Source organism: Frieseomelitta varia, unplaced genomic scaffold (assembly GCF_011392965.1).
Source record: "Frieseomelitta varia isolate USP_RPSP 00005682 unplaced genomic scaffold, Fvar_1.2 scaffold_371, whole genome shotgun sequence".
Classification (NCBI taxonomy): domain Eukaryota; kingdom Metazoa; phylum Arthropoda; class Insecta; order Hymenoptera; family Apidae; genus Frieseomelitta; species Frieseomelitta varia.
This window is the reverse complement of record NW_025110114.1, coordinates 258,524-280,816: the sequence shown is the minus strand read 5'-3', so window position 1 is coordinate 280,816 and position 22,293 is coordinate 258,524. Positions and strand designations below refer to the sequence as shown.

At 36.3% G+C, this 22,293-nt stretch overlaps 1 protein-coding gene and 2 long non-coding RNA genes across 12 annotated transcripts in view; 2 read left to right on the top strand and 1 right to left on the bottom strand.

Annotated features, from left to right (window-relative positions):
• Nucleotides 1-272: 272 nt before the first annotated feature.
• Nucleotides 273-5,407, bottom strand: LOC122531074. 10 transcript variants are annotated; one of them, XR_006307181.1, is made up of 9 exons: nt 5,233-5,407; nt 4,754-4,833; nt 4,191-4,574; nt 4,035-4,108; nt 3,345-3,884; nt 1,158-3,070; nt 967-1,124; nt 480-875; nt 273-378 (listed from the first exon to the last, which is right to left on the bottom strand). It is a non-coding gene; the product is annotated as an uncharacterized LOC122531074 (long non-coding RNA). The 10 variants fall into 10 exon arrangements; XR_006307180.1 differs by having other exon boundaries at nt 480-1,124; nt 1,158-1,571; nt 1,799-3,070; XR_006307185.1 differs by having other exon boundaries at nt 480-1,124; nt 1,158-2,117; nt 2,258-3,070.
• On the top strand, nt 3,073-3,368 carry LOC122531076. The gene is made up of 2 exons (XR_006307189.1): nt 3,073-3,141; nt 3,303-3,368. It is a non-coding gene; the product is annotated as an uncharacterized LOC122531076 (long non-coding RNA).
• Nucleotides 5,408-5,580: 173 nt separating the features above from the next.
• LOC122531018 overlaps nt 5,581-22,293 on the top strand; it is a 39,455-nt gene continuing 22,742 nt past the window's right edge. The window contains exon 1 of the mRNA XM_043658546.1: nt 5,581-6,429. Within this exon, the coding sequence (XP_043514481.1) occupies nt 6,372-6,429 (58 nt within the window). The 5' untranslated portion in view covers nt 5,581-6,371. The remainder of the gene's footprint in view (nt 6,430-22,293) is intronic.

Here is a 22,293-nt window from a genome sequence, read left to right as displayed (position 1 = left end):
TGGAATTTTCATATAAATCAAATGTTCATTCGATTTTAAAACGTTTCTAGCCTGTTTAGACGATCAAAATTCTTAGTAACTTAGCAGTGATATATGCTAGTAGTTTACTAGACGATTGGTATTAGCCAGATGCACTATCTAATACAGATACACTTGAATCGCTCGAAAATCGATATTTTACACATGTTATAATTTGTATATATAACTTATACGTACAAAGAACACACAGAAGGAGTGTGATAGGATCATTCTTTTATTTTTCGATGTCACTTGGTGACTAAGATGATTGAAAAGGGAATAACTTATTATTTGTTCAAATAGTAGTTCAAAAAGTAGAAAGTATTCGAACGTTTTTAGACTGAAACCATTGTAAATTCCCTAAAAGCAGATGATAAATCTATGAAGTTTTGTAATAAAATATCCAATAAGATGCAATGTATTTAACGTAGAACTAACTATCGAGTTTGAAAATTACTCACCATCTTCTTTCCAAGCAATATTCTCATGAGAGAAAACTATTTCTATAAAACTTGCACCTGACAATATCTTTATTCTAAACGGAAACAATGCAGAAACAATTTATGTGCGGTACTGCTTTCTATGGAAAGTGGTTTTCTCAAATGATTGCTAAATTTTGTATTCTCGCTGAATTCATAACAATGTCGCTTCGACGTTCCGTCGAATGAGATTTCTAATGAGACTTCTGACGTTTTTCTCATTGTTCGGTGATTATTTATAAATGTTCCGTGACTGAAGTTTAACTAAGAAAAGTTCTTCCGACACTTATAAGGATGTCCGCTGCGCCGTCCCTTTTAGACGGAACTCGGAATCCAAGTGAGTAGCAAACATATTCTATTTATCTCTTTGAAAGCTCACTAAAATGATCAAACATATCACAAAAATTTCTATCTTTTTAAAAAAATTGCATCACTTAAAGTGCTTGATATAGGAATATCTTTTACATACCTATGTTACAATTTCTGTTTTCATAACTTTTTCTTTCACAATTGCTTTTTGTATAATGCACTTTAAAGCAAAGAATGTACAAACCAACATCGCAATCTGGATTATTATACTTGTAATTTTATAGTACTTGTAAAATAAATATCTACGGTCTCTTATATCTAATATATCTACCAATATATAATATTGTCTACCAATATATAATAGCATTTCAGGATGTCCAGATTCATCGTAGTACTTTGTTTCGCCATTTACGTTTGCGCAATGAAAGCTCACGGAAAAGATCATGGGCAACTTTGCAGATACTGGTGTAGGACGATCGATCATCGATATTATTGCTGTCCAAGCGGAAAAACTGAGAGTTGGCTGGAATACATCTGGCATTTCTTCCTCTATCCACTGATGATCGCCGCTGAACCTCCGCTAATCGACTTTGTTTGGTCGGAAATATACGTTCGTGAAGAACCCGAAAAACATTGTCCACCGTTGAGAACTCATTGTGCACGAACATACGATTGGCATTTACCGCCGCCAATTCTTTGCAACGATGATAAGGATTGCGACAAATGGGAAAAGTGCTGCTACGACATTTGTCTTGAACATAACACCTGCAAACAGGCAGAATAGTGAATGAATTGTTCTATCAATTGATAATTATTCAAAGACTAAGTTTAATAAAAGCAAATTGATGGTACTAATGATCACTAATTATTAATCGTAATTAATCGTAATTAATTCAGTGTTTTTCTCTGAATGAAATAGATTGACAAAAGAAGAGTATAATTGTTTTCCATGTATCATAAAATTAAAAATCACGAGAGTTAATATACTACACCGTGTAGCGTTCCCAAACATTTCTCATTTAATTGTCGTGAGACCAGGGCTAATTAGAATGCTTCGGCTGCGATGAAGGTTATTTTACGTCGGTACTATCAATTCGACAGTAACTTCTCAATTAACGTGGGCGACGAGTTCCTTAATAAACAATTATGTTGCAGTGCGCTCTTCACCGTGACCTGGCCCCATTAAATTGTAATTGTTGCATATCACGTTTCGTATTGGCTTAATTAATACCGTTGTTTGTCCAAATTTTTCGCAAAAATTTTGCGATCTTAGTCACGTTTAAATTGTTCTTGATTGCCTGTTTAAATTTACTGAAATAATTAACAACTTGAAACGACTGCTTTGTTTGATTCTACAATGAAGTATCATATTAAGTCATTACTAAGATGTAAGTGATATTATCACAGTTTTTGCAAAATTAACATTTTTAAATCTGCATTTAAAAATTTACATAAGAATTTGACAAAGATCCAGAGAGACTCGTAAAATTTGGATTTAACTGAAAGTTCACGTAGTCCAAGCATCTTTAAAATCGGTTTCCCTGAAGCTCTACAGAAAAAAAGATCAACTATATACTTTCTATTTTTCTCACGTACTTTGAACGACCTGTACTCACCAGATTAAATCAGCCGGTTAGAATATCGAGAAGTTACGATCGAAAGTTGCGATGGTAGAAGAAAATTACACAGTTTTCACCGTAGGAGAAAATACATTCATAAATAAATCAGACCATAACTTTACAATCCTTGTTTGTTCAATATTCAGTAGCTTTGTCACCTTTTGACTGTCAACTGCGAGTGAAGATCTTCATTCATGGTTATAACTTACTATTATGATTGCATTATATGACGATGTTGTTATATGCATTACAAATGTTTTTTCTTCAAGGTCTCGATGCACAGAATTTATGCAAATCATTTTGCAATTATAATTTATGCATATTACTTTTACTTCCAATAAAAAAAATTTACATGTCGGAAAAATATATTTTTATACCAGTAGAAAATGTAATTTAATTTTGGAAATTCGAAAATTGCAGATTTAAGTCTTCAGATGTCGATATATCTAATCATGCTGAAAAATCTATTAAAGTTGTTCTTTTAAAAAAAAGTGGATACAGTTGTTTGATTTATGGTAATATGCCGTTGAATACTAACGATGCAATCGTGCCAATTCTAGGAAATTGTATGGCGACTGTTTTCAAAAATAGTGATCTTCCAAACTCCTCAAGTGCGATCGCATCTGAAGCTCTTGCTTTTTCCAACTGAAAATACGTTCAATAATTTGGTAAAAAAGAACAGTCTACAATTTATGACTTGACAATTTTAATGCCAAGTCGTAAATATGATTAGCTGGAATTATTGCATAAAAGAACTCTATTTATTACTAAACAATTCTAAAAACAAGAACTTGTCTCTCATTTATATTTCTTTTCTCTATTGAGTCAATGTTGTGTCTACAGTCACTGTGTAATAAAAAAGAAGTTAATTATTTAGGACAGTCCGATAAAAAAATCTATGTGGGAAAAGTAACAGCACCTCAACTGTTATCAACAGTACCAGGAAAAATCATATTTGTCGCTTGATGAAAATACAAAGCCGACAGCAGGCATGGTTTGGCCTCTATGTAGTAGTGTAAATATTTCCGTAACGGTGAAAGAAATGTGCGTTCTTCTCCCCTTCAACGTCTCGCCGCTATAGTGGTGAAGAGACCTTGATAAGGGCTCCGCCAGTCCGACAGATCTTTTTATAAATTCTACAGCTGTTGTGCGTTCACGGTACCTACGTGGAGTGCGGCAAAAGGATAAAGCAGTGAGAATAGAGGCGAGATCGGAATGGGAATGGAATCTGACCGGTAGTGCGCATGCGTCGACCCCGTTCATTCACTCCTCCGAATCATTCATAAATCGCGGAGTCCTACGCTTCTCTTTCCCCACGGCTAATGATAAAACGGTGTATTGTGAACAAACTGTGCGAAACACCTCGATATTACGTCACAATTTTGTTTCTCTCTGATTCAATGAAAAAGTCAGCTCAGTACTTATTATTCCCTGCGGATAATCCTTTGTTCCTTTAGAACTGAAACATGGAAAATAGAACCACTTAATTTCTATCAGATGATTGAATCATTACTATGCAATAGAATGTACTACATTAATCAATTTAACAAATATATTATATTACAATATTATATACTATATATTAAATTATAATAGAGGTGATATTAACTTCATCTGGAATATTGCTTGTTTCCTCGATTAAGATTCGTTGTCCCAATTTCGAACAGTATATTACGCGTTACGCTAGAAAAATATACATACATGTAAGTGCTGAGTACAAATAATAGATTATTAAGTTCAATAATTAGCATGATGTTACACGCACATAAGACGCTCAAGTTGAATGAGCAAAAATGCAATAATTTTCTATAGAAATAGGTTTATTGTTTGCTATTAAGACTTCGAATTTATTTATAACGATCACTGTATAATCATAATGGTGCAAACAGGTCTGAATCTTCATACCCATTAACGAAAAGCCAGATTGCTTTTATTTTGTGGCGTAATCACGATGAAACGTCGCCTTCGATTCAGATATAATTGACGTGTCGACCGCACACGCGCTCAGCTAAATACAGTGGGAATAAAGGAAGTGAAGATATACCGGATTCGAGACCGGTAAAAAGTAAGGAATGGAATTAAGCTGGTCGCGCATGTGCAGATATCTTGCTCAAAACAATTATCCACGCGAAATCGTCTTCTTCGAAATCTACAAGCGAATAAATTTAAAATTAATGTTCCGCGAAAAATTGGACGACATTTATTGAAATTTATTTCAAGATGACATTTAAAAAATTATTACTTGCTACAGTAACATATTACGACAACATAAATAAATTGCAAAAGAAAGATGTAAGATATTAAATTAGAATTGTGAAAGAAACTTACGTGGGAAACAGTGATCATTACGAGATATTGAAATGTTTCATGTACTTCATACACGGAATTTCAAAATATTTAAAATGATCCTGGAAATAACAAAAAAATTATATTAAATATGATTAAATGAAATGTTACAAAGAAATCTTCTACCTACGAAGATCGATAACCTCAAAACAACCGGAGCATCCTCGAATTCGTACTGCGAGTTTAGATTACGATGGAGACTTTTGTCAGTTTGTCTTTAAAAATTGAAAGAACTAGCAATAATAACTGGTGAAAATTACTGAATCAACACTTTCACAGTAATTTTCCATACAAAATTTTATAGACTTGCAACAATGAATTCAAAAATTTTAATGGTATTTTACAAAATAGATGCAAATAAGATAACAAAATAGATAAATCTGCATATACCTTTCATTTCGATATTCTTTATATAAATTTTACATTCCAATTATTGGTACTTCCAACATTAAATTACCAACCTGCATCTTTGCATGTAACAATTGCTCGCGCGTTTCTTTTCCAAAGCTTCTTCTTACTCTTTTCTTTTCTTTTTTTCTTCAAAGAAATAACCTGCACAAAAGGATCGAATTCCATTTCAAACGCAGGATTATATAAATTAAAAGAGCCTTTGAAAGAAAAGAAATTAGAACGGAACTATTTCTAATCGAATGCTGCACACCGGTGGTGTATTTATAACAGGGGGAAGATGGTGCGCACAACCGAGAAGCAGCGGTGGTGGGGATAACTAAATTTACACGGTGCGCGGGGGGAAGGAGGAGGGATACGGCGCACGCACACCTATGTAGTCACGGAATTCGGAAGAGCGGCAACTTCACTGGCATTCGTTTGCGAACCGCGACACGGTGCGGGTCGTGTCTATTTCCTGATTGTTTCCTTCATCCCAATTTTCTTTCGGCTAGATTTCGGTGCCAGAGTCACTGACACGGCTCAAATCAAGTGACTTTCAACGCACCAAATTGTCCACCATCGTTTGAGAAAGTAAAAGAAATCGAATAACAATCCGGATAGAGGGAAAAAGAAAAGGAATAGAGATTGGACAAAATTTCTCCTTTCGTGCCTAAATCATCAATTGCGTGATCGCGTTATTATATTGCTGGACAGTATCGTAAGGAACAAGCAAGACGGTAAGAAGGAATAAAGTATCAAACGGTATTTCATCGCGTTCCTCGTGGAAAGTGCTGCACGCTCCGGTTCACGGTGCACCATTCAGAGGGACGGAACAAGAGAGAGGGTATAAGGGAGAAAGAAAGAGAAAAGTCACGTTTGCCGAAGAAAGGCGTGCGCTTTTACAGTCTCGTCTCTACGTTGACGTAGATCCGATCTCGACTTCCGACGAGTACACGTTACATTAGTTTCCTTTTTTTCTTCCCTTTTATTTTATGAATGGGAAACGTATTATTTTGTCGTTGATAACCGAAAAGAAGATTGCCTGTACGTGACGGGTACACAGTCCAATGAACATTGCGCGGTTCCGTTTCATCGTTAATCGACGCGCTGCGACTAATATCGGCGATTTCGAGAATCGAAAGTGAGTGAGTTCAAGTGGTATTGGGAATTGACTGAAATTCACAAGAAAGACGGAAGAAAGCCGGTGAACATGAAGCTCAGAGGAACACTCGCGCTGTTAGTCATTGCTAGTGCTGTCTACAGTCAAAGTGAGTATTTCCACATTATTTCATTTTTTATTCTCAGATCTATTTCAAGCGTGTATACGCGAATTTATAAATGTAACGTACTTGGACTTGAGCATCAGTGAGACTTTTTAGCATCATCTTCGTCACATATATGTACGTGTATCCGTATCTCAAGAATTTTGTTATAAATGAAGATAATTAAAATTCTAAAGTTCCTGGATGGCTGATTTTCAATGAATATTAGCAGTTATACCATAGAATAGCTATATCGAAAATTTCAAAAATGGCGGCATTCCAACATTTGAATTTCAAATCTTCATTTCCTCCCGCGTTAAAAGAACAAGAATAATGATTTGATTTATTGGAATTTAGACGTCGTATCGATCATGTTTGAAAATAGAAACAGTTAAACGAAAGTTTAATATACGATCGACTTGAAATTCTTTTTAAAAATGTAACGTTTCGATCGTTATAGAATTGATGCTAAAAATAGAAACGAAACTTCTCACAATGCAGTTACAGTCGAATCAAGGATAAATATTTCCCTGTTTGACATCTTCGTGACTCTGTAACTAACGGATAGTTTCGATTAGCTTTTTATTCGGTGTAAACACGCAAATAATCCGCTCACGATCCTACTCGTACCGGGCTGTTCTTCCCATCGGAATTTCACGACACTGTCGCCTTTCTGGCCATTGATCAAACAAATTTTTATTCACAGCCTAATGTCATCGTGCTCTGAAATAACTTACGAGTTTCTTTCCAATGAGTCACGAATGTTCTCGAGTGGTATTCGAAATACGCTAGCTACAAAAATACTCGAATACTTACTCACATTGTACGTATAACATTTTTTAAAGGCTTAGTAAATGCTTCTTTCGTTGTTAATTGTGTCAGGTACGCGGCAAATTCAGGTACACTGACCTAAACTGTGGCTCTATCCTTAGTTATTCGAAAAATTGTACCACGAGTTATTACACAATTTCTCGAGATTAATCGTAATACCGTAGAATAGATTTGAAAGAAAAGAACCGCAGTTTTTCCCCTAACTCTCTTAAAATTCTTTCTTTCTAATCTTCCATTGTAAGCGTGTAAAAACACATCGTGTTAAACTGGTTTATGGAAATTGCAATTGCTGGACGAAGTTGTAAGGTTGAGTACGTGGGAAATTCATCAGCGAATAATGTTATCTTGAAACGCACGTCTTTCTTGGAACTACGTATCTGGTTTTTCTTCTTTCGAACAGGCGACTCTGTACTCTGCATAACTAAAGCGTAACGTAACTTTTTATTTTAAAATAGATAACTAATAACCGCTATGAATAGGCATTTACAACATAATAAAAATGTAGAAGGAACTGTGCTATGAATCTCTTGCGAGATTCTTTAATGAATCGTACAATCTCAACTCAATTGGCAGAGCCAATTATCGATACTTGAGTTAAATTGACAGTAAACTCGATCCGAAGCTCAGACAGAAGTATTTGCTCTTTTTCCATCCTTTCCAGCATCGATTCTAGAACCTAACCCGCATAATAGCCCATTTACCTGGAGCAAATCCCACGTTTAAACGCGAAAATATTTCATTCACTCTCCATGGATGACTCATCGCGAGCCCACCAAGATTTTTCTAAAGATCGTTCTACCTACTTTCGAGGCTGTGCCATTGAAAACGTTCCTTTTGTCAAACGTTACAAATCGGTCGGTTTTTAGTGGATCATCCCTTAAGATGCGAATTTCTTTTTTGGGTATTCAAAAGAGGATGCAAAGTACAGTAGGGGGAGAGTTGTACAGTACCGGGCAATTTTTCAATATTGTTGAAGAAATAAATTAATGTCATCGTAAGTAACTTATTCCGCTGTTATTCTTTTTCTTTTTCGTGCAATATTATCAGTGATATAAGACGTTATACGTTTACACTGCGATTTCGCGCGACGAAAGTTATATTTTATTTCATTTAGTTAAAGTTTCTCAATATTACGAAAACTTCTCGAGCTCGTCGAATAATCATAAAACATTCCCCGCAATTTGCAAGACGCGAACAATGTTGCGTGTAATTTTCACTGGAAATACCGAGACGTATCATCATCAATCGTCAATCCGATCTTTCACCGATTACTCGTCGTGGAAACGTACCTATATTCTTTCATCGAGCATCCATCGAGGCTTGATGGAGAGTTTCTGCCGGTAGTGTAATTGCCACCTTCCGGAACGTCGCGTTTTCTTGTTGGTCCTTTCGTTTTCCCCTGTGGTTCGTACAAGCCATCATCGGCTGCCACCAAAAAGAACGATGCCTCCGACTAGCCGAGACGCGTTGCTCCATCTTTTCGCGGTACGCCTCGAGATTAGAGGAGACCGAAACGAGCCGCGTTGCGGTCCCTCCTCGAATAAGAAACATTTTTTCCCTACCGTCTCTTAATGGCCCTCCGACCGTCCCTTTTTTACCCTATCCTCGCTGCGGTGTAAACGAACCTGCACAAAAATTCGGATCTTTTTTTTTTCGGGCGTATCGAATGGACAGTGGGCCAAAAAAAAAAAATCGTATTTTCATGGAAGATTGAGACCAGATAAAGAGATACTTGCTCAGATCAGGAAATTGTTTAATTGAGACACATCTCGACGATCCGTTTCAAATTTTCAAGTTACAAACGGACGCGTGAAAATTGGAAATTTCCCTTGTGTATTTTCATTTTCGCTTTACTTTAACGAAACAATAAAGGCCTACGAACGGGGGGGGGGGGGGGGGGCCGTTTGAGAGGGGAATATTAACGAAACATGCGATCCTATTCTCTGCTTTTGTTCACTGCGATTCCTAATGGATGTACGCCCGCGCACACGCGCTTTGTTCTGCGCTGAAAGGGAAACTGCATCGAGAGTTGTATACCTATATCGCGGCGATTTCGATAGCGCCGCTGTCGCCAAAGCGATGATGGATCGCTTCCCCTCTCCCTCCTTGGTCGCACAGGTAAACAGGATCGTTTAAGCACGATGGGAACTGTGTCCCTTTTTTTTTTTTTTTCTTTTCCGGTGTTGCGATGTATTCGACGACCGTGATTAATGACGATCTTTAAATCCAATCTGGGAACAGGTGCGACGAAAGACACTCTTTTCTTTTCTATTATTGCTCTTAGTACAAACCTTCGGCGTTTCAACGAACAAGCTGTTTCGCTAGGAATTCAAGTGCTTGACGAAAATAATTCGACAGAGGGAATAAACGAAGTTTCGGTGCACGCACTCGGTGAATAAACGCGTCGAAATCGCGTTCGTGCGTGCCTGCGTAGATCAATGGTTTCAAGAACAGGTTCATGGCGCATCTGCTCTTTGAGGCGCGCTATCCTCGAAAACAACAGGTAGATCGTTATCGTTGATGCCACTTTCGCCACCCATTCAGACGAGTCGAGCTGAGATAATCACGCGTTATCGGGGCGAACGGTCTCCGGAAACGGCCGTGAATTCGTTTGCAATTTTGCAGGATCGTGTTTTTACGAAACGCACGACGTTCTCTCAGCGAGAGAATTCCTTGCGAGGAATCGTTCCCAACAGTTCGTTCCTTCGCGTTTTTCGTTCTCGAGACTGTCACGTTCTAATTTCTAAAAAAAAAAAAAAAAAAATCAGACAGCGGAAAAAGCAACAGAGAGGGTTGGAGTTTCGATTCGTCACGTGGATCTGAAACACGGTCGGCGAGGGTTCGAGAAAAACTCAGCCCTCTCATGATCCATCAGAAACGTTAAATTTAGGGGCATCGTGGGAGGCCGGATTACGATCCCCCTTTGGTAATCCACGCATCCTAAGTATCTTCTCGCGAAGTGTTCCAGATCGTATCGCGAATCTTTGTCAGACGGATGCCTCTTGAAATCCTTTGAAGGGTATGTCTTGAAGGATACGGGAGGTCTCCCTTCTTTTCTGTAGTAATCTATAATACGTACAATAACTATAACTATATTATTGATTAATAATTATACTCATATATAATTATATTTGTTTATAGTTATAGTTATACATATACTATATATATATATATATATATACATATATATGTCTTGAAGGATACGGGAGGCCTCCCTTCTTTTCTGTAATAATCTATAATACGTACAATAACTATAACCATATTATTTATTAATAATTATACTTATATATAATTATATTTATTTATAGTTATAGTTATACATATATTATGTATATATATATATATTTTTTAATTTTGATATTTAATTTTTGGTGATTTGATAATTCCTTTTATCTTTTGGCTGCACTTGTTTAACACTGCAACTGTCAAGTCAGTCAAGTTATTTAGATTGTATTACGAATAATATAGTTATATATGACCATATAATTAGAAACTATATTATTCACAGTACAGTCTAAATGAAATTATTTAATTATTTATATCGCAGAGTGTCGTCCAATCAAATTATTTAGATTGTATCATGAATAATATAGTAATGTGTTACATGTAACATAATGTAACGATAGTTATATGTAACTATATAATTATTCATAATTATAACTATATTATTGTAATCTAAATAATTTGACCGATTCGATATAGTTGCAGTGTTGAACAAATGCAATCGTAGAAGAAAAATAGCAATTATCTGTTTCTGATTTGAATCAGTTTCCCGCGGGGGACACGCGCGGGGATTTCGCATAGAAACGTGGAAGGAAACTGAGAAACCTGGCGGAATAAGCGGTTATTGCGTTTTACAATAGCGAAACGTTGTAGGTGGCTGCCCGGGAGATAATACTCGTGGCGTATTATTGTCTGCCAAGTATATCGAAGTATAATGTTGCATCGTGTGTAGGCAGAATATAATTGATATGCAAATATATGTCTTTCACGTTGGATGCAACGTTAATACCATCGGCGAAGAGGCTCGTTACTACAAATCCTTCCTATTTTCATTGTTCCATAGATTATTTCTGTATTTATTTTTTTTACGGGTGGTCAAATATTATTATTTATGTGGATAGAATGGGGCAATAATATCTTTATCTTTCAACGAAAAACACAAGGTTATATTTAAGATAATAGCGCAATAAACACAAAATATTGTATTGATAAATCAGTTCTCTCTTTTTTACTCTCTTCTGTTTTCTCCCACTCTGTGTCTCGCTTCACCTATCGGTTCTCTGACTCTTCTGTAACGACCAACTGCTCTAGGAGCATTTTTCACAACATCATTTACATTAGATGGGACTCTCACATATTATATTTATACCATAGATTTCATAACTACAGGCAAATGTCTGTCACTCATCCAACGACACCCATACTCACATATATAATAAAACCAATACTCGCAATTTACTTTATTGTTTTTTATTATACTTCCATTAGTATTATAGTCGTTCGCATACATTTGACTTGAACGTTCGCTCACCTTCTATCGACTGCAAACAAAGTCAACTGCCTGCCTGGGTATTCAAAGGAGTTATGCAAACACAAATTCACCCAGGCATTCGACGAATTAATTAATTCTCTCCAAGAATTCAAGTGCAAACGCACTTTCATTCACCTAGACAACAACAACAACAACAACAACAACAAAGAAAAAAAAACAAACGTATCGTAGACTGATATACCGTTTGAAAACCGCCTCTCGATTTTCAAAGATCGACTCATTGTTCGCCAGCCGGTGGTGCGCGGCTCGTTTCCTTTGTCTCTTCGGGCGATTCAATGGCTTCGGCATTTCGCGTCCGACACGAAGCCCTCCGGTCTGTGTTTCCCACAGTTCGTTCGCTGGCCCGTTCCGTTTTGCCGAGCAAATGTTCGATCATTCGGAAAATAACGAGAGGAGAGACGTCGAGGAGACGGGAGCATACCAGCATCCTTCAGCAGGAGGTTCCCTCCCTGACCGCAATCCTGCTCGCGAGTTATCCTCAGTGTTTTTTCTCCCCCGGCCGCTGTGAAATCGATTTGCCCGTACGCACAAAGAAACGCGGGATGCATATTCCCTTCGGTAAATTGGGAACAGGTGCTTCTTCTTTCCTGTTTCACGAGCAGAATTAATCGTTTGTCACGGTGGCATTTGCAGGCAATTGAAACTCCAATGGGGAAATTTCTTTTGGTTCCTTAACGACGGTGGATGACCGAATCAATTCATTGGAAAATTCATTTGGAAGTCTCATTTTCTAACAGTTCACAGCCGACTCGTTAATTTTCAAATAATCATCATATAATTTTTAGTGAAAAATTGAAATTTCTTGCAACTAGAGGAATAAATTGTTTCAAGAGTTTAAGGAAAAATTTATTAATTTGTCTAGTTATAGTCGAACTTTGACAACGCAAAAAATTTTTTTTTGAGGGGAAATATAGTTGTATCGTAGTTGAATTCGTAAGGGAGTGGCAAGAGCAAAATTTCGAAACTACTTCAAGAAGCTAGTTGTTTCTATTTTTATATTTTTTGTTTGTAGCTACTTATATTTTTTAAGAACCTGTAAAATTCCCAAACTAATTACTCGAGACTTGACTGGCGACTCCTTCCTTCTCCCCTCGCTTTCGTAAAAAATTCATCAACGTGTATGTCGAATAATTCATTAACCAAGGGAGACATCGAAACACCGATAAAAGACACGAGACATATTTATCTCCGTGGGGTTAGTTGAATCTTTAAACGGGATCTCTCTCGTGTGGACTCTAATACCTACGATTGGTATGTACCATGGGGTTCTGTAAATCACCCCGGCGAAGCTAGAACCAAAACCCCCCTCCTCGGCCAATCGATAGAAACCTTTGCTCAAAAAAGAAACTGCACACATCAACAGCGAGGCTATTGTAATGAACAGGTTTTGAGGGTTGCACAGCCACCCCTCGGAGGTTTCGAGTGTCGCTTTGTAATTCGAAGCAACGACTGTCTTGCATTTGGAAAGAGACATCGATCGTTTTTGGAAAAATTGAAACCAAAATTTGATTGCTCGAAACACACAGAAACTTTGACGTTTGATATGATTTGATAATGCTTTCGCACGAGATCAACATCTCTACGCTTGAATTTTAGAGTTTAATAAATTAATTTACATTGCGACAAGAAATTTATCCATCATGACCATGAATGGTCTGCGGAATATCAAGTTAAAATCAAATTCTCTATTACTTTCGCACAATGTCTTTGCGTAGATGCTTAAAATTTAATCAATAAATAGCAACGGCCAATATGGAGGAATTAAAGCTCGAAACGTGTAGTAAACTGACATTATTTATATGAGATAATAGTCGGAAACATCTCTAGGCGAATTTTTGAAATTTTAATGAATTAATTTCCATTATTTCTAAGAAATGCAATTCTCTATTCTCTATTTCATTCGCGCTATGTCTGCGTATATATAAAATGCGTAAAAATTCGCAGTTCAATCGATAAATAGCGACCGGCAAGTAAATATCAAGAAAATCAAACATTCTTTTAAAAAAAAGAGGAGGAAAGAGGAGAGATCCTTGTGACAATCCTGCACGCAATTGTCGCGTGTTTTTCCACGCACAATGACCACGTACAAAATGTTCCTCGATTAAGAATTGACCAGGTGTGCCCCCCTGATTCGCGTGTCACGCGCCTTCGTTGTACCCTTCCTCTTCTTCTTTCGCCGAAAGGATTGAATATCCACGGCGAGGGCGCGCAAGAACTGGCGAACATTTCGGAAGTAGGTGGCGGAGCTTATGGCAGATGCATCGTGGAATTCTTTCACTCCTTTACACCCTAATATCGCACACGAGCCCTTTATTATCGTAGAAAAGGCCGGACAGTACCTCCTTCCTCTCCCTCTCTCTCATTTTTTCCTCGTGTCGTTTCTTCTTCTTTTTCTTTTTTTTTTTTTTTTTTCTTTTCTTTTATTGTTCCTGTTCCGACAAAGCAGAAGCCGCTTTCGCAGCAGCTTGCAATCTCTATTGAGCGATTCTTTTTTTGGGTGGGGGAGATTCTTTTTGTGAGGTAGCCTGCCTTCAACAGACACGCAAGATGCAAATTTCTTTGTCGTTTCGTAGAAAATTTCTTTGGAAGGTCGAGGATTTTGGCAGAGTTCCTGCGTGCATTTGGATTTTTATTTCACGATTAACTTCAATGATTAAGTTCAATTTCTTAAATGTTAACCTCTTGCGCCACGCACGTCGAGAATTTTTTGTTCCAAAATTGTACTATTTTCTCAGTTTTTAAGTATATTCAAGTAAAACATAATAGGCGAAACAAATAATAAATTTATTATTTCTCAATAATTTCTATCCAGTGATATACCGACGAATTCAAAAAGAAACCAACGAGTTCAAAAAGAAAGCAACGAATTATTGTATACGGCTCGGTCACTCGTTATGGTCCGCAATCAGTTGCCAACGCAAGTGGTTTAAGGATACCTATAAGTAATGTCGTTTTCTGACGCTGTAGAAAATTTCATTCTATTTAAAAGTTAATACAGCTTTAGTCTGTTATATAATTTAACAATAAACACACTAAATGTCAATGTATTTAACTAGAATATTGGTTATATCAGGCATAACATAGGTTATGTTATAACATATATATTATAGGATAACAAGTTATAACAAGTAAAATTATATACTTAAGTAAAACAAAATAGGCAAAACAAATGACAAATTTATTATTTCTCAATAATTTCTGACCAGTGATATACCGACGAGTTCAAAAAGAAAGCGACGAAATTATTGTATAACACTGGTTTGGTCACTCGTTATGGTCCGCAATCAGCTTGCTAGCGCAAGTGGTTGACGTCCCCGCGTTGGCAATTAAATTTGTTTTAACTTGAAATCTCACGAACATCACCCATTGTTTTTAACAGTGTAGGTTTGAAAGTCATTGTTAATATTTGTTAATCGATAATCGAATCGCAGCGATTAAATGGAGAAGAGGCACGAGTTTGTCGGAATTGTATGGACCACCCTGTACATACGAGTATCTATTTGTCCCGTGTTTCCCACTTTAATGACACACGCACACGCAACGGTGGACGCTGAAAAGTTCGGCACGAGCTACGGCGGGTGAGAGACTGGTTTTCATGGCTCACGATTCTGGACAATGCACGAGCGTATGTGCATGCGAACTTACGCACGGGATGCATTATGAACATAAGTGGCCGCGTACTTGCAATCTTCCTTTGGCAACCTCTGAATGCGTGCTGCTTTCATACATATATATACCGTAATACATGCCTGTGTACATTCGTTGCAACATGTGGACGTCCGTTCGAAAAGATTACGTTTTCACAAGGTTTCTCAATTCAATTTCCACTTGCAACTGGCTGGGGTCGGCCAGTGTGACTCGGACAATCGAAATTTTCAATTTTCCAATCATTCATAGAAACAGACGATTATGTCTCTTCTCGTTTCTTCTGTATTATATCTCTATTTATAAATTATAATATTAGAACGACAAATCAGAATTCTCTTAATTTAGAAATTTTATAGACCAGTTACAGCTACGTAGGAAAAATTTATTTGAATTGCGCAATTTTCTTCCTTCGACGGGCATGGAAAATAATTCCTACGGACGTCGGTGTGTCTTTTACATTCGAAACATACCAGAAACGGGCTGGTCACGGTAAGGTGATTCCACGTGAAACCTTAATAACCATCCGAGACCCCCAGCAGACCAAAAGCATGACCCGTAACCGGATAGATATTATAATAAATGATACACTAAGCAAAGTTCGGACTGTTAAAGGTCTTCCTCGTGTTCGAAGCACATATATGTGTTTTAACCCTGTAACGTGAAAAAGATCGGTTAGATCAGACTAGATTTACAGAAAATGAATAACTTGTACTGCTATATCGCGAAATTTTCAAAACTATTAAACAATTTCAGCTATCAAACAGAAATGTTAGAATAGTTAGAAATGTTGCTAAATGTTGGATCGATTTGTTTAACCTCTTGCGCTGGAATGACGTGCCACGCATGTCGAAAATTTTTTGTTCCAATATTTTCTCAGTTTCAAGTATATTTAAGTAAAAAAAAAATAGGCGAAACAAATAATAAATTTATTACTTCTCAATAATTTCTATCCAGTGATGACAAATTATTGTATACGGTCTGGTCACTCGTTATGGTCCGCAATCAGTTGCCAGCGGTTAAACAGTTCGTCGAGAGAGCCAAATCTCGAATACGAAATACGTATAATCTCATTTTAATAAGCACGGCAATTCAATTCCAGGATCATCCCAGGACATTTCATTGCATTTCACAATCAGGTCGTTTCGTAATTCCAAATCTAATATAACCATGTACAGCATTTACATAATCTCGTGTTTCTCTTCCTCGCGATACTTATCTCGTCTCGCAAAACATCGAGAGATCTTCCCTATGAGATGACGTGCACTCAAAAAAAAAAAAAAAAAGAAAAAGAAAAGAAGTACAAGACGTGCGTTACGACGATAAGAAAAGCCATTGTAGGTTCTTTCTCTGTACTACTTTTTTCAAATTGTTCGCAAATTTACACCGAAACAATGACCATCGAAGGAACTCGCGACGTTTTGCAAGAGGCGCGTCGTTCACCGAAATTCCTGCTCCAAGGAACTCGAAAATTACCGTTGATGATAGACCGCAGGTCAACGAAGCTCGGACCCTGGAAAAAAAAAGAAAAATGCGAATGGAAGTTTCTTCGGATCACGCGAATCATTGTCTTTTTCTACGATCAGTGACAAATTCGCTTTGGGATTCTCGGATTCGGACTGGTCATTATGCTCGAAGGAGTTCTCAAACGAACCTATTTAGATTAGATTTGGCTGGGATAATCATAGTTAATTTACGTTAGGAATTTCCGTGCTACAAGAGATTTCTGCTCTTTGTATTTCAGCTTTTGGAATCTTTTTAACTTTAATTTCCTTTTTCCATCTCCGTTTTACAATTCTGTTCTATGGCGATTCTTCGTTCATATTTTTTTTTTTTTTTCTACGTGAGAGAATGGTTCAGATGGTAGAAGCATTGCGCCGAATTAGGAAAGACGTTCGCCTAGCCTGTTCCATTCTAACCTAGGCCAGGTATCCGTAGATTACAAGAGACTTCCGGTCTACTCCTTCTGATGGTCATTGTTGCACCGGGCAGCAAGTGTGACGACCCGACAGCCTCGATCCGCTCTTTCTAAACGCCTTCCCCACCCGCCAATCGTTCTTTCTAAAACTGCCATCCAGTTTAGTTTTCTAAAACTGCTGTTCCATTCCGTTTTGCTCTCTTCTTCGTCGGAGAGCGGAGAGAAAGAGATCGTTCTGAAATAACCAAACCGTATACAATAATTCGTCGCTTTCTTTTTGAACTCGCCGGTATATCACTGGATGGATAGAAATTATTGAGAAGTAATAAATTTATTATTTGTTTCGCCTATTTCGTTTTACTTAAATATATAATTTTACTTGTTATAACATGTTATCCTATAGTATATATGTTATAACATAACCTATGTTATGCCTAATATAACCTATATTCTAGTTAAATACATTGACATTTAGTGTGTTTATTGTTAAATTATATTACAGATTAAAGCTGTATCAACTTTTAAATAGAATAAAATTTCCTACAGTGTCAGAAAACGACATTACTTATAGGTATCCTTAACCACTTGCGCTGGCAACTGATTGCGGACCATAACGAGCGACCAAACCGTATACAATAATTCGTCGCTTTCTTTTTAAACTCGTCGGTATATCACTGGTCAGAAATTATTGAGAAGTAATAAATTTGTCATTTGCTTTGCCTATTTTGTTTTACTTAAATATATAATTTTACTTGTTACAACATATTATAATATATATGTTATAACATAACCTATGTTATGTTTAATACAACCTATATTCTAGTTAAATACATTGACATTTAGTGTGTTTATTGTTAAATTATATTACAGATTAAAGCTGTATCAACTTTTAAATAGAATAAAATTTTCTACAGTGTCAGAAAACGACATTACTTATAGGTATCCTTAACCACTTGCGCTGGCAACTGATTGCGGACCATAACGAGCGACCAAATCGTGTACAAGAATCGTAAAGTTGCTTGAAAAGTAACCGAACAAAATGTTCAATATATTAATAAAGTTTTTGAAAAATTTTCGTTTGCACAGAGGAAGACCCAGTTACCTTTTGGCCAGCCTAACGGATGAGTTTAAAAACTCAAATTGAATTTATATTTTGGACTAAATTTAAACTAGGCTAGATTTCTAAATTCGAGGGAGAAATTTTCAGATTTCCACTCGTGTGTGAACCAGTCACAGAATTGTCACAGACAACTTGCACTCGCTTCGTTCGACTTTGTTTCCTTCTCTCTCTGTTTTATTTTCCTTTTCTTTTGGAAGAGCCGTGAGTAATCGTCAGAGAGAAGTGAGAACTGGAGGTTGAACAGGGCGCGGCGGTACCTGATCCTCCATTCTTTTTTTTCCCCCCCATCCCACGATCTTTGATTTGCCCTGCCGTGCTCGCACGCATTCACGTCTCCATGCACGAACCGCCGATATAATTTTCAGGTCAACGCGTTCGATTCTGCCGGCAGGTTGTCGTAATCTCGTTTAGCCCGCCGAGATCCCTTCGGTATGTATGTATTCCCTCCACCCGTTCGAGCCACTCGGAGGTGGAGGAGACAGCGAAACGTGGAACTCGCTCGGAGGAATGCTTTGTGAGTCACCACGGGATATTTACATAGTAATTTCTCTCTTAACGATCGTTTCCACGTGGAATTACTCAGCTATTCCGCGTCTCAAGCTCTTCTTTCATCATTCAGATTTCCGATTGGAATGGTATTGCCGATTCTTTTCTTTCATTGTCAACTCCCACACCTTTTCCTCTTTGCAAATCGTCCTCGGAAACGTTTGAAGATTGTTTATCTAAGTAATTGATGAGAATACAATTTTCTCGATTTTTTAAACTTTTAACGTTAGTCTTTGTGATATTGTTCCAAGATCCAGCCAAGGATATAATTACTGATTGTGAGATGAAAAATATTTTAATATTATAACATTCGATATTTCAATTTTTCAATATATTGACATTACATTAATATTAATATTATAACATACAATATTATATTAATATTAATATTATAACATACAACAGTATTTCAGTATATTGACATTGCATTAATATTAATATTATAATATACAACAGTATTTCAGTATACTGACATTGCATTAATATTAATATTATAATATACAATAGTATTTCAATATATTGACATTACATTAATATTAATATTATAACATACAATATTATATTAATATTAATATTATAACATACAATATTATATTAATATTAATATTATAACATACAACAGTATTTCAGTATATTGACATTGCATTAATATTAATATTATAATATACAACAGTATTTCAGTATACTGACATTGCATTAATATTAATATTATAATATACAATAGTATTTCAATATATTGACATTACATTAATATTAATATTATAACATACAATATTATATTAATATTAATATTATAACATACAATATTATATTAATATTAATATTATAACATACAACAGTATTTCAGTATATTGACATTGCATTAATATTAATATTATAATATACAACAGTATTTCAGTATACTGGCATTGCATTAATATTAATATTATAACATACAACAGTATTTCAGTATACTGACATTACATTAATATTAATATTATAACATTCAATATTTCAATATATTAATATTGCAACAAATTTTTTTTTTATTTTCGATTGTAAAGAGTTACTACTAGAATTACAAATGTGCTCTTCTAAAGATCTAAAGATCTAAAGATCTTTCGCTCGCCGTGTAAAGACATATCCTGAGCAAGTTTTGACGCCCGTGTTCCGTAGGACGAGCACGAGGTATTCGCGGTATACGATCCTTTTCGTTTCGAACACGAAGTCTCTCACTTCCGAGTATGACTCTTCATAGCTCTATTGTCAAGGTGTACGTATAGTGGTCGGCAGAAGTTCGCGACGTTTGTTTGTCCAAGATTTAATTCACTATCTTATCGGCTTATGGCCTAAGCTTCGTGGAAGCTTAACTTTCTTTTTCTCTCTCTCTCTCTCTCTCTCTCTCTCTCTCTCTCTCTCTCTTTCTCTCTCTGATATGTATGCAACCCTATCTCTAGTTGTAAAATTTGTAGCAAATTCTTTGAACAGAAGATGCTTTCGAAGAATTGTAAGAGAAAGTTTGTCATCGATAACTTCGATGACCAACTTAGGGGAAAACCGAACAAATTGCAAAACGTATATTTAATCAGAATACGTCTCATAATTTGTGTGTATATATATATATTTTTTTTAAAGAAATCGAAATGGCCTGAAAGTTTGAAAAATTAAAATTAGGCCAAAAAAATTCTCCCATTAAGCCGTCCGTTCAAGTTCTTATTAATTAATTGAGTAATTTACAAAGGATCGCAAAGAGTTGAACGACCTGTTAGCGCAAGGTCGTTCAACTAATTTCTCCATCTTCGTATAAGCAATTAGCGACGTACGTGTACTCATCTACCAACTATTTTACGGAGACGGTTGATTTTAATAGTCGATTGTAACTATCGAGGTTTACGGGCCCAATTAACGTATCTAAATATAATTAGCGACGGTTGGATAATCGTAGTCGTGAAACGTGTAATAAACAGGGACTAGGCTCTCGAGACAACGCCGACTCGCCCAAGAAACATTTTACGGATGTTCATTAACGTTCCAAAACGATCCATCTCGTTTAATACGAATCGTATTGCAATTGGCCGTTTCTCGTTCGATCGCTCCAATTAATCGAGCCTCATTTCATCGTTTCATCGTCATTTTATATCTGCATTAATAACACATACCATTGGTGAACTAAATAGATCGAACGCTCGGAATTGCTGTAATTTTTGTAAGAATTTGTAAAAATTTAGAATCTCAAAAGAGCCAGATCGTTGTTGGAAGCTTAATCGAAATGTTTGTAAAATTGTAAAAGTCGAAGTTGGACTCTCGTTTTCTTAATCGTGGATGCTTTCAAAGTTGTGATAACAAGTAATACATCGTGACAGTCGTGGAATTGAAACGCAAATTCAGAGAGATCAAATTGAATCTTAAAATAATTAACCGTTTCACTTATAATATCGAGTTGTATTCGTGGTTAAGAAGAAGTAAATTATAAACCTATGAAATTCCGAATTTCAAAATTTAAATTTAATTTTCATCAAACCGATAAATAAAAATTATATGTAATGTTTCGACGCTTTAAAATACTCTAAGTTAATGTCACAATTTCAGTAAGTAATGCTCGTCCTTTAAATTTGAAAAGAAGCTCGTAAGGCAATGGGTTAATATTATCCCACGTATTAACGCTGGCAACTGGTTCGCGGACCGTAACGAGTGACCGAACCGTATACAACAATTTCGTCGTTTTTTTTTCCCTTTGAACTCGTCGATGTGATATCACTGGATAGACATCATTAAGAAGTAATAAATAAATTTCCCATTTGTTTCGCCTGAGTATTAAATATAAAATTTATATTCTATAAAATATAAAAGTATAAAAAAATATAAAAATATTATATTTTATAAAATATGAAACCATTTAAAAATATACTTGAAAACTGAGAAAAAATGTTGCAACAAATGTTGGGACAAAAAGTTCTCCACGTTGAGGCTTAAATAATAATTTAAGTTTGATCATTTAAATTGAAATGAGAACAAAAGATTGGAAGGGAATGGGAAAGTGCTGCGGTTGGTTCCTTTTTGGAACCCGTAGATTCCACCGTAGTTTGATCGTGTCGTTCGTTTTCTGGATCCACCCAGAAACATGTCACGCGAAACGAAGATCCCACTTATGGAATATGGATTCCGACACTAGCCCCCGTGGGCGTTGCATTCTATTGTATCGAAGCGATACTCCTTTGTGCACGGGCGATTATTCACAGGGGGAGACACGACAGTGTTCTGCGCCGAAAAAAAAAA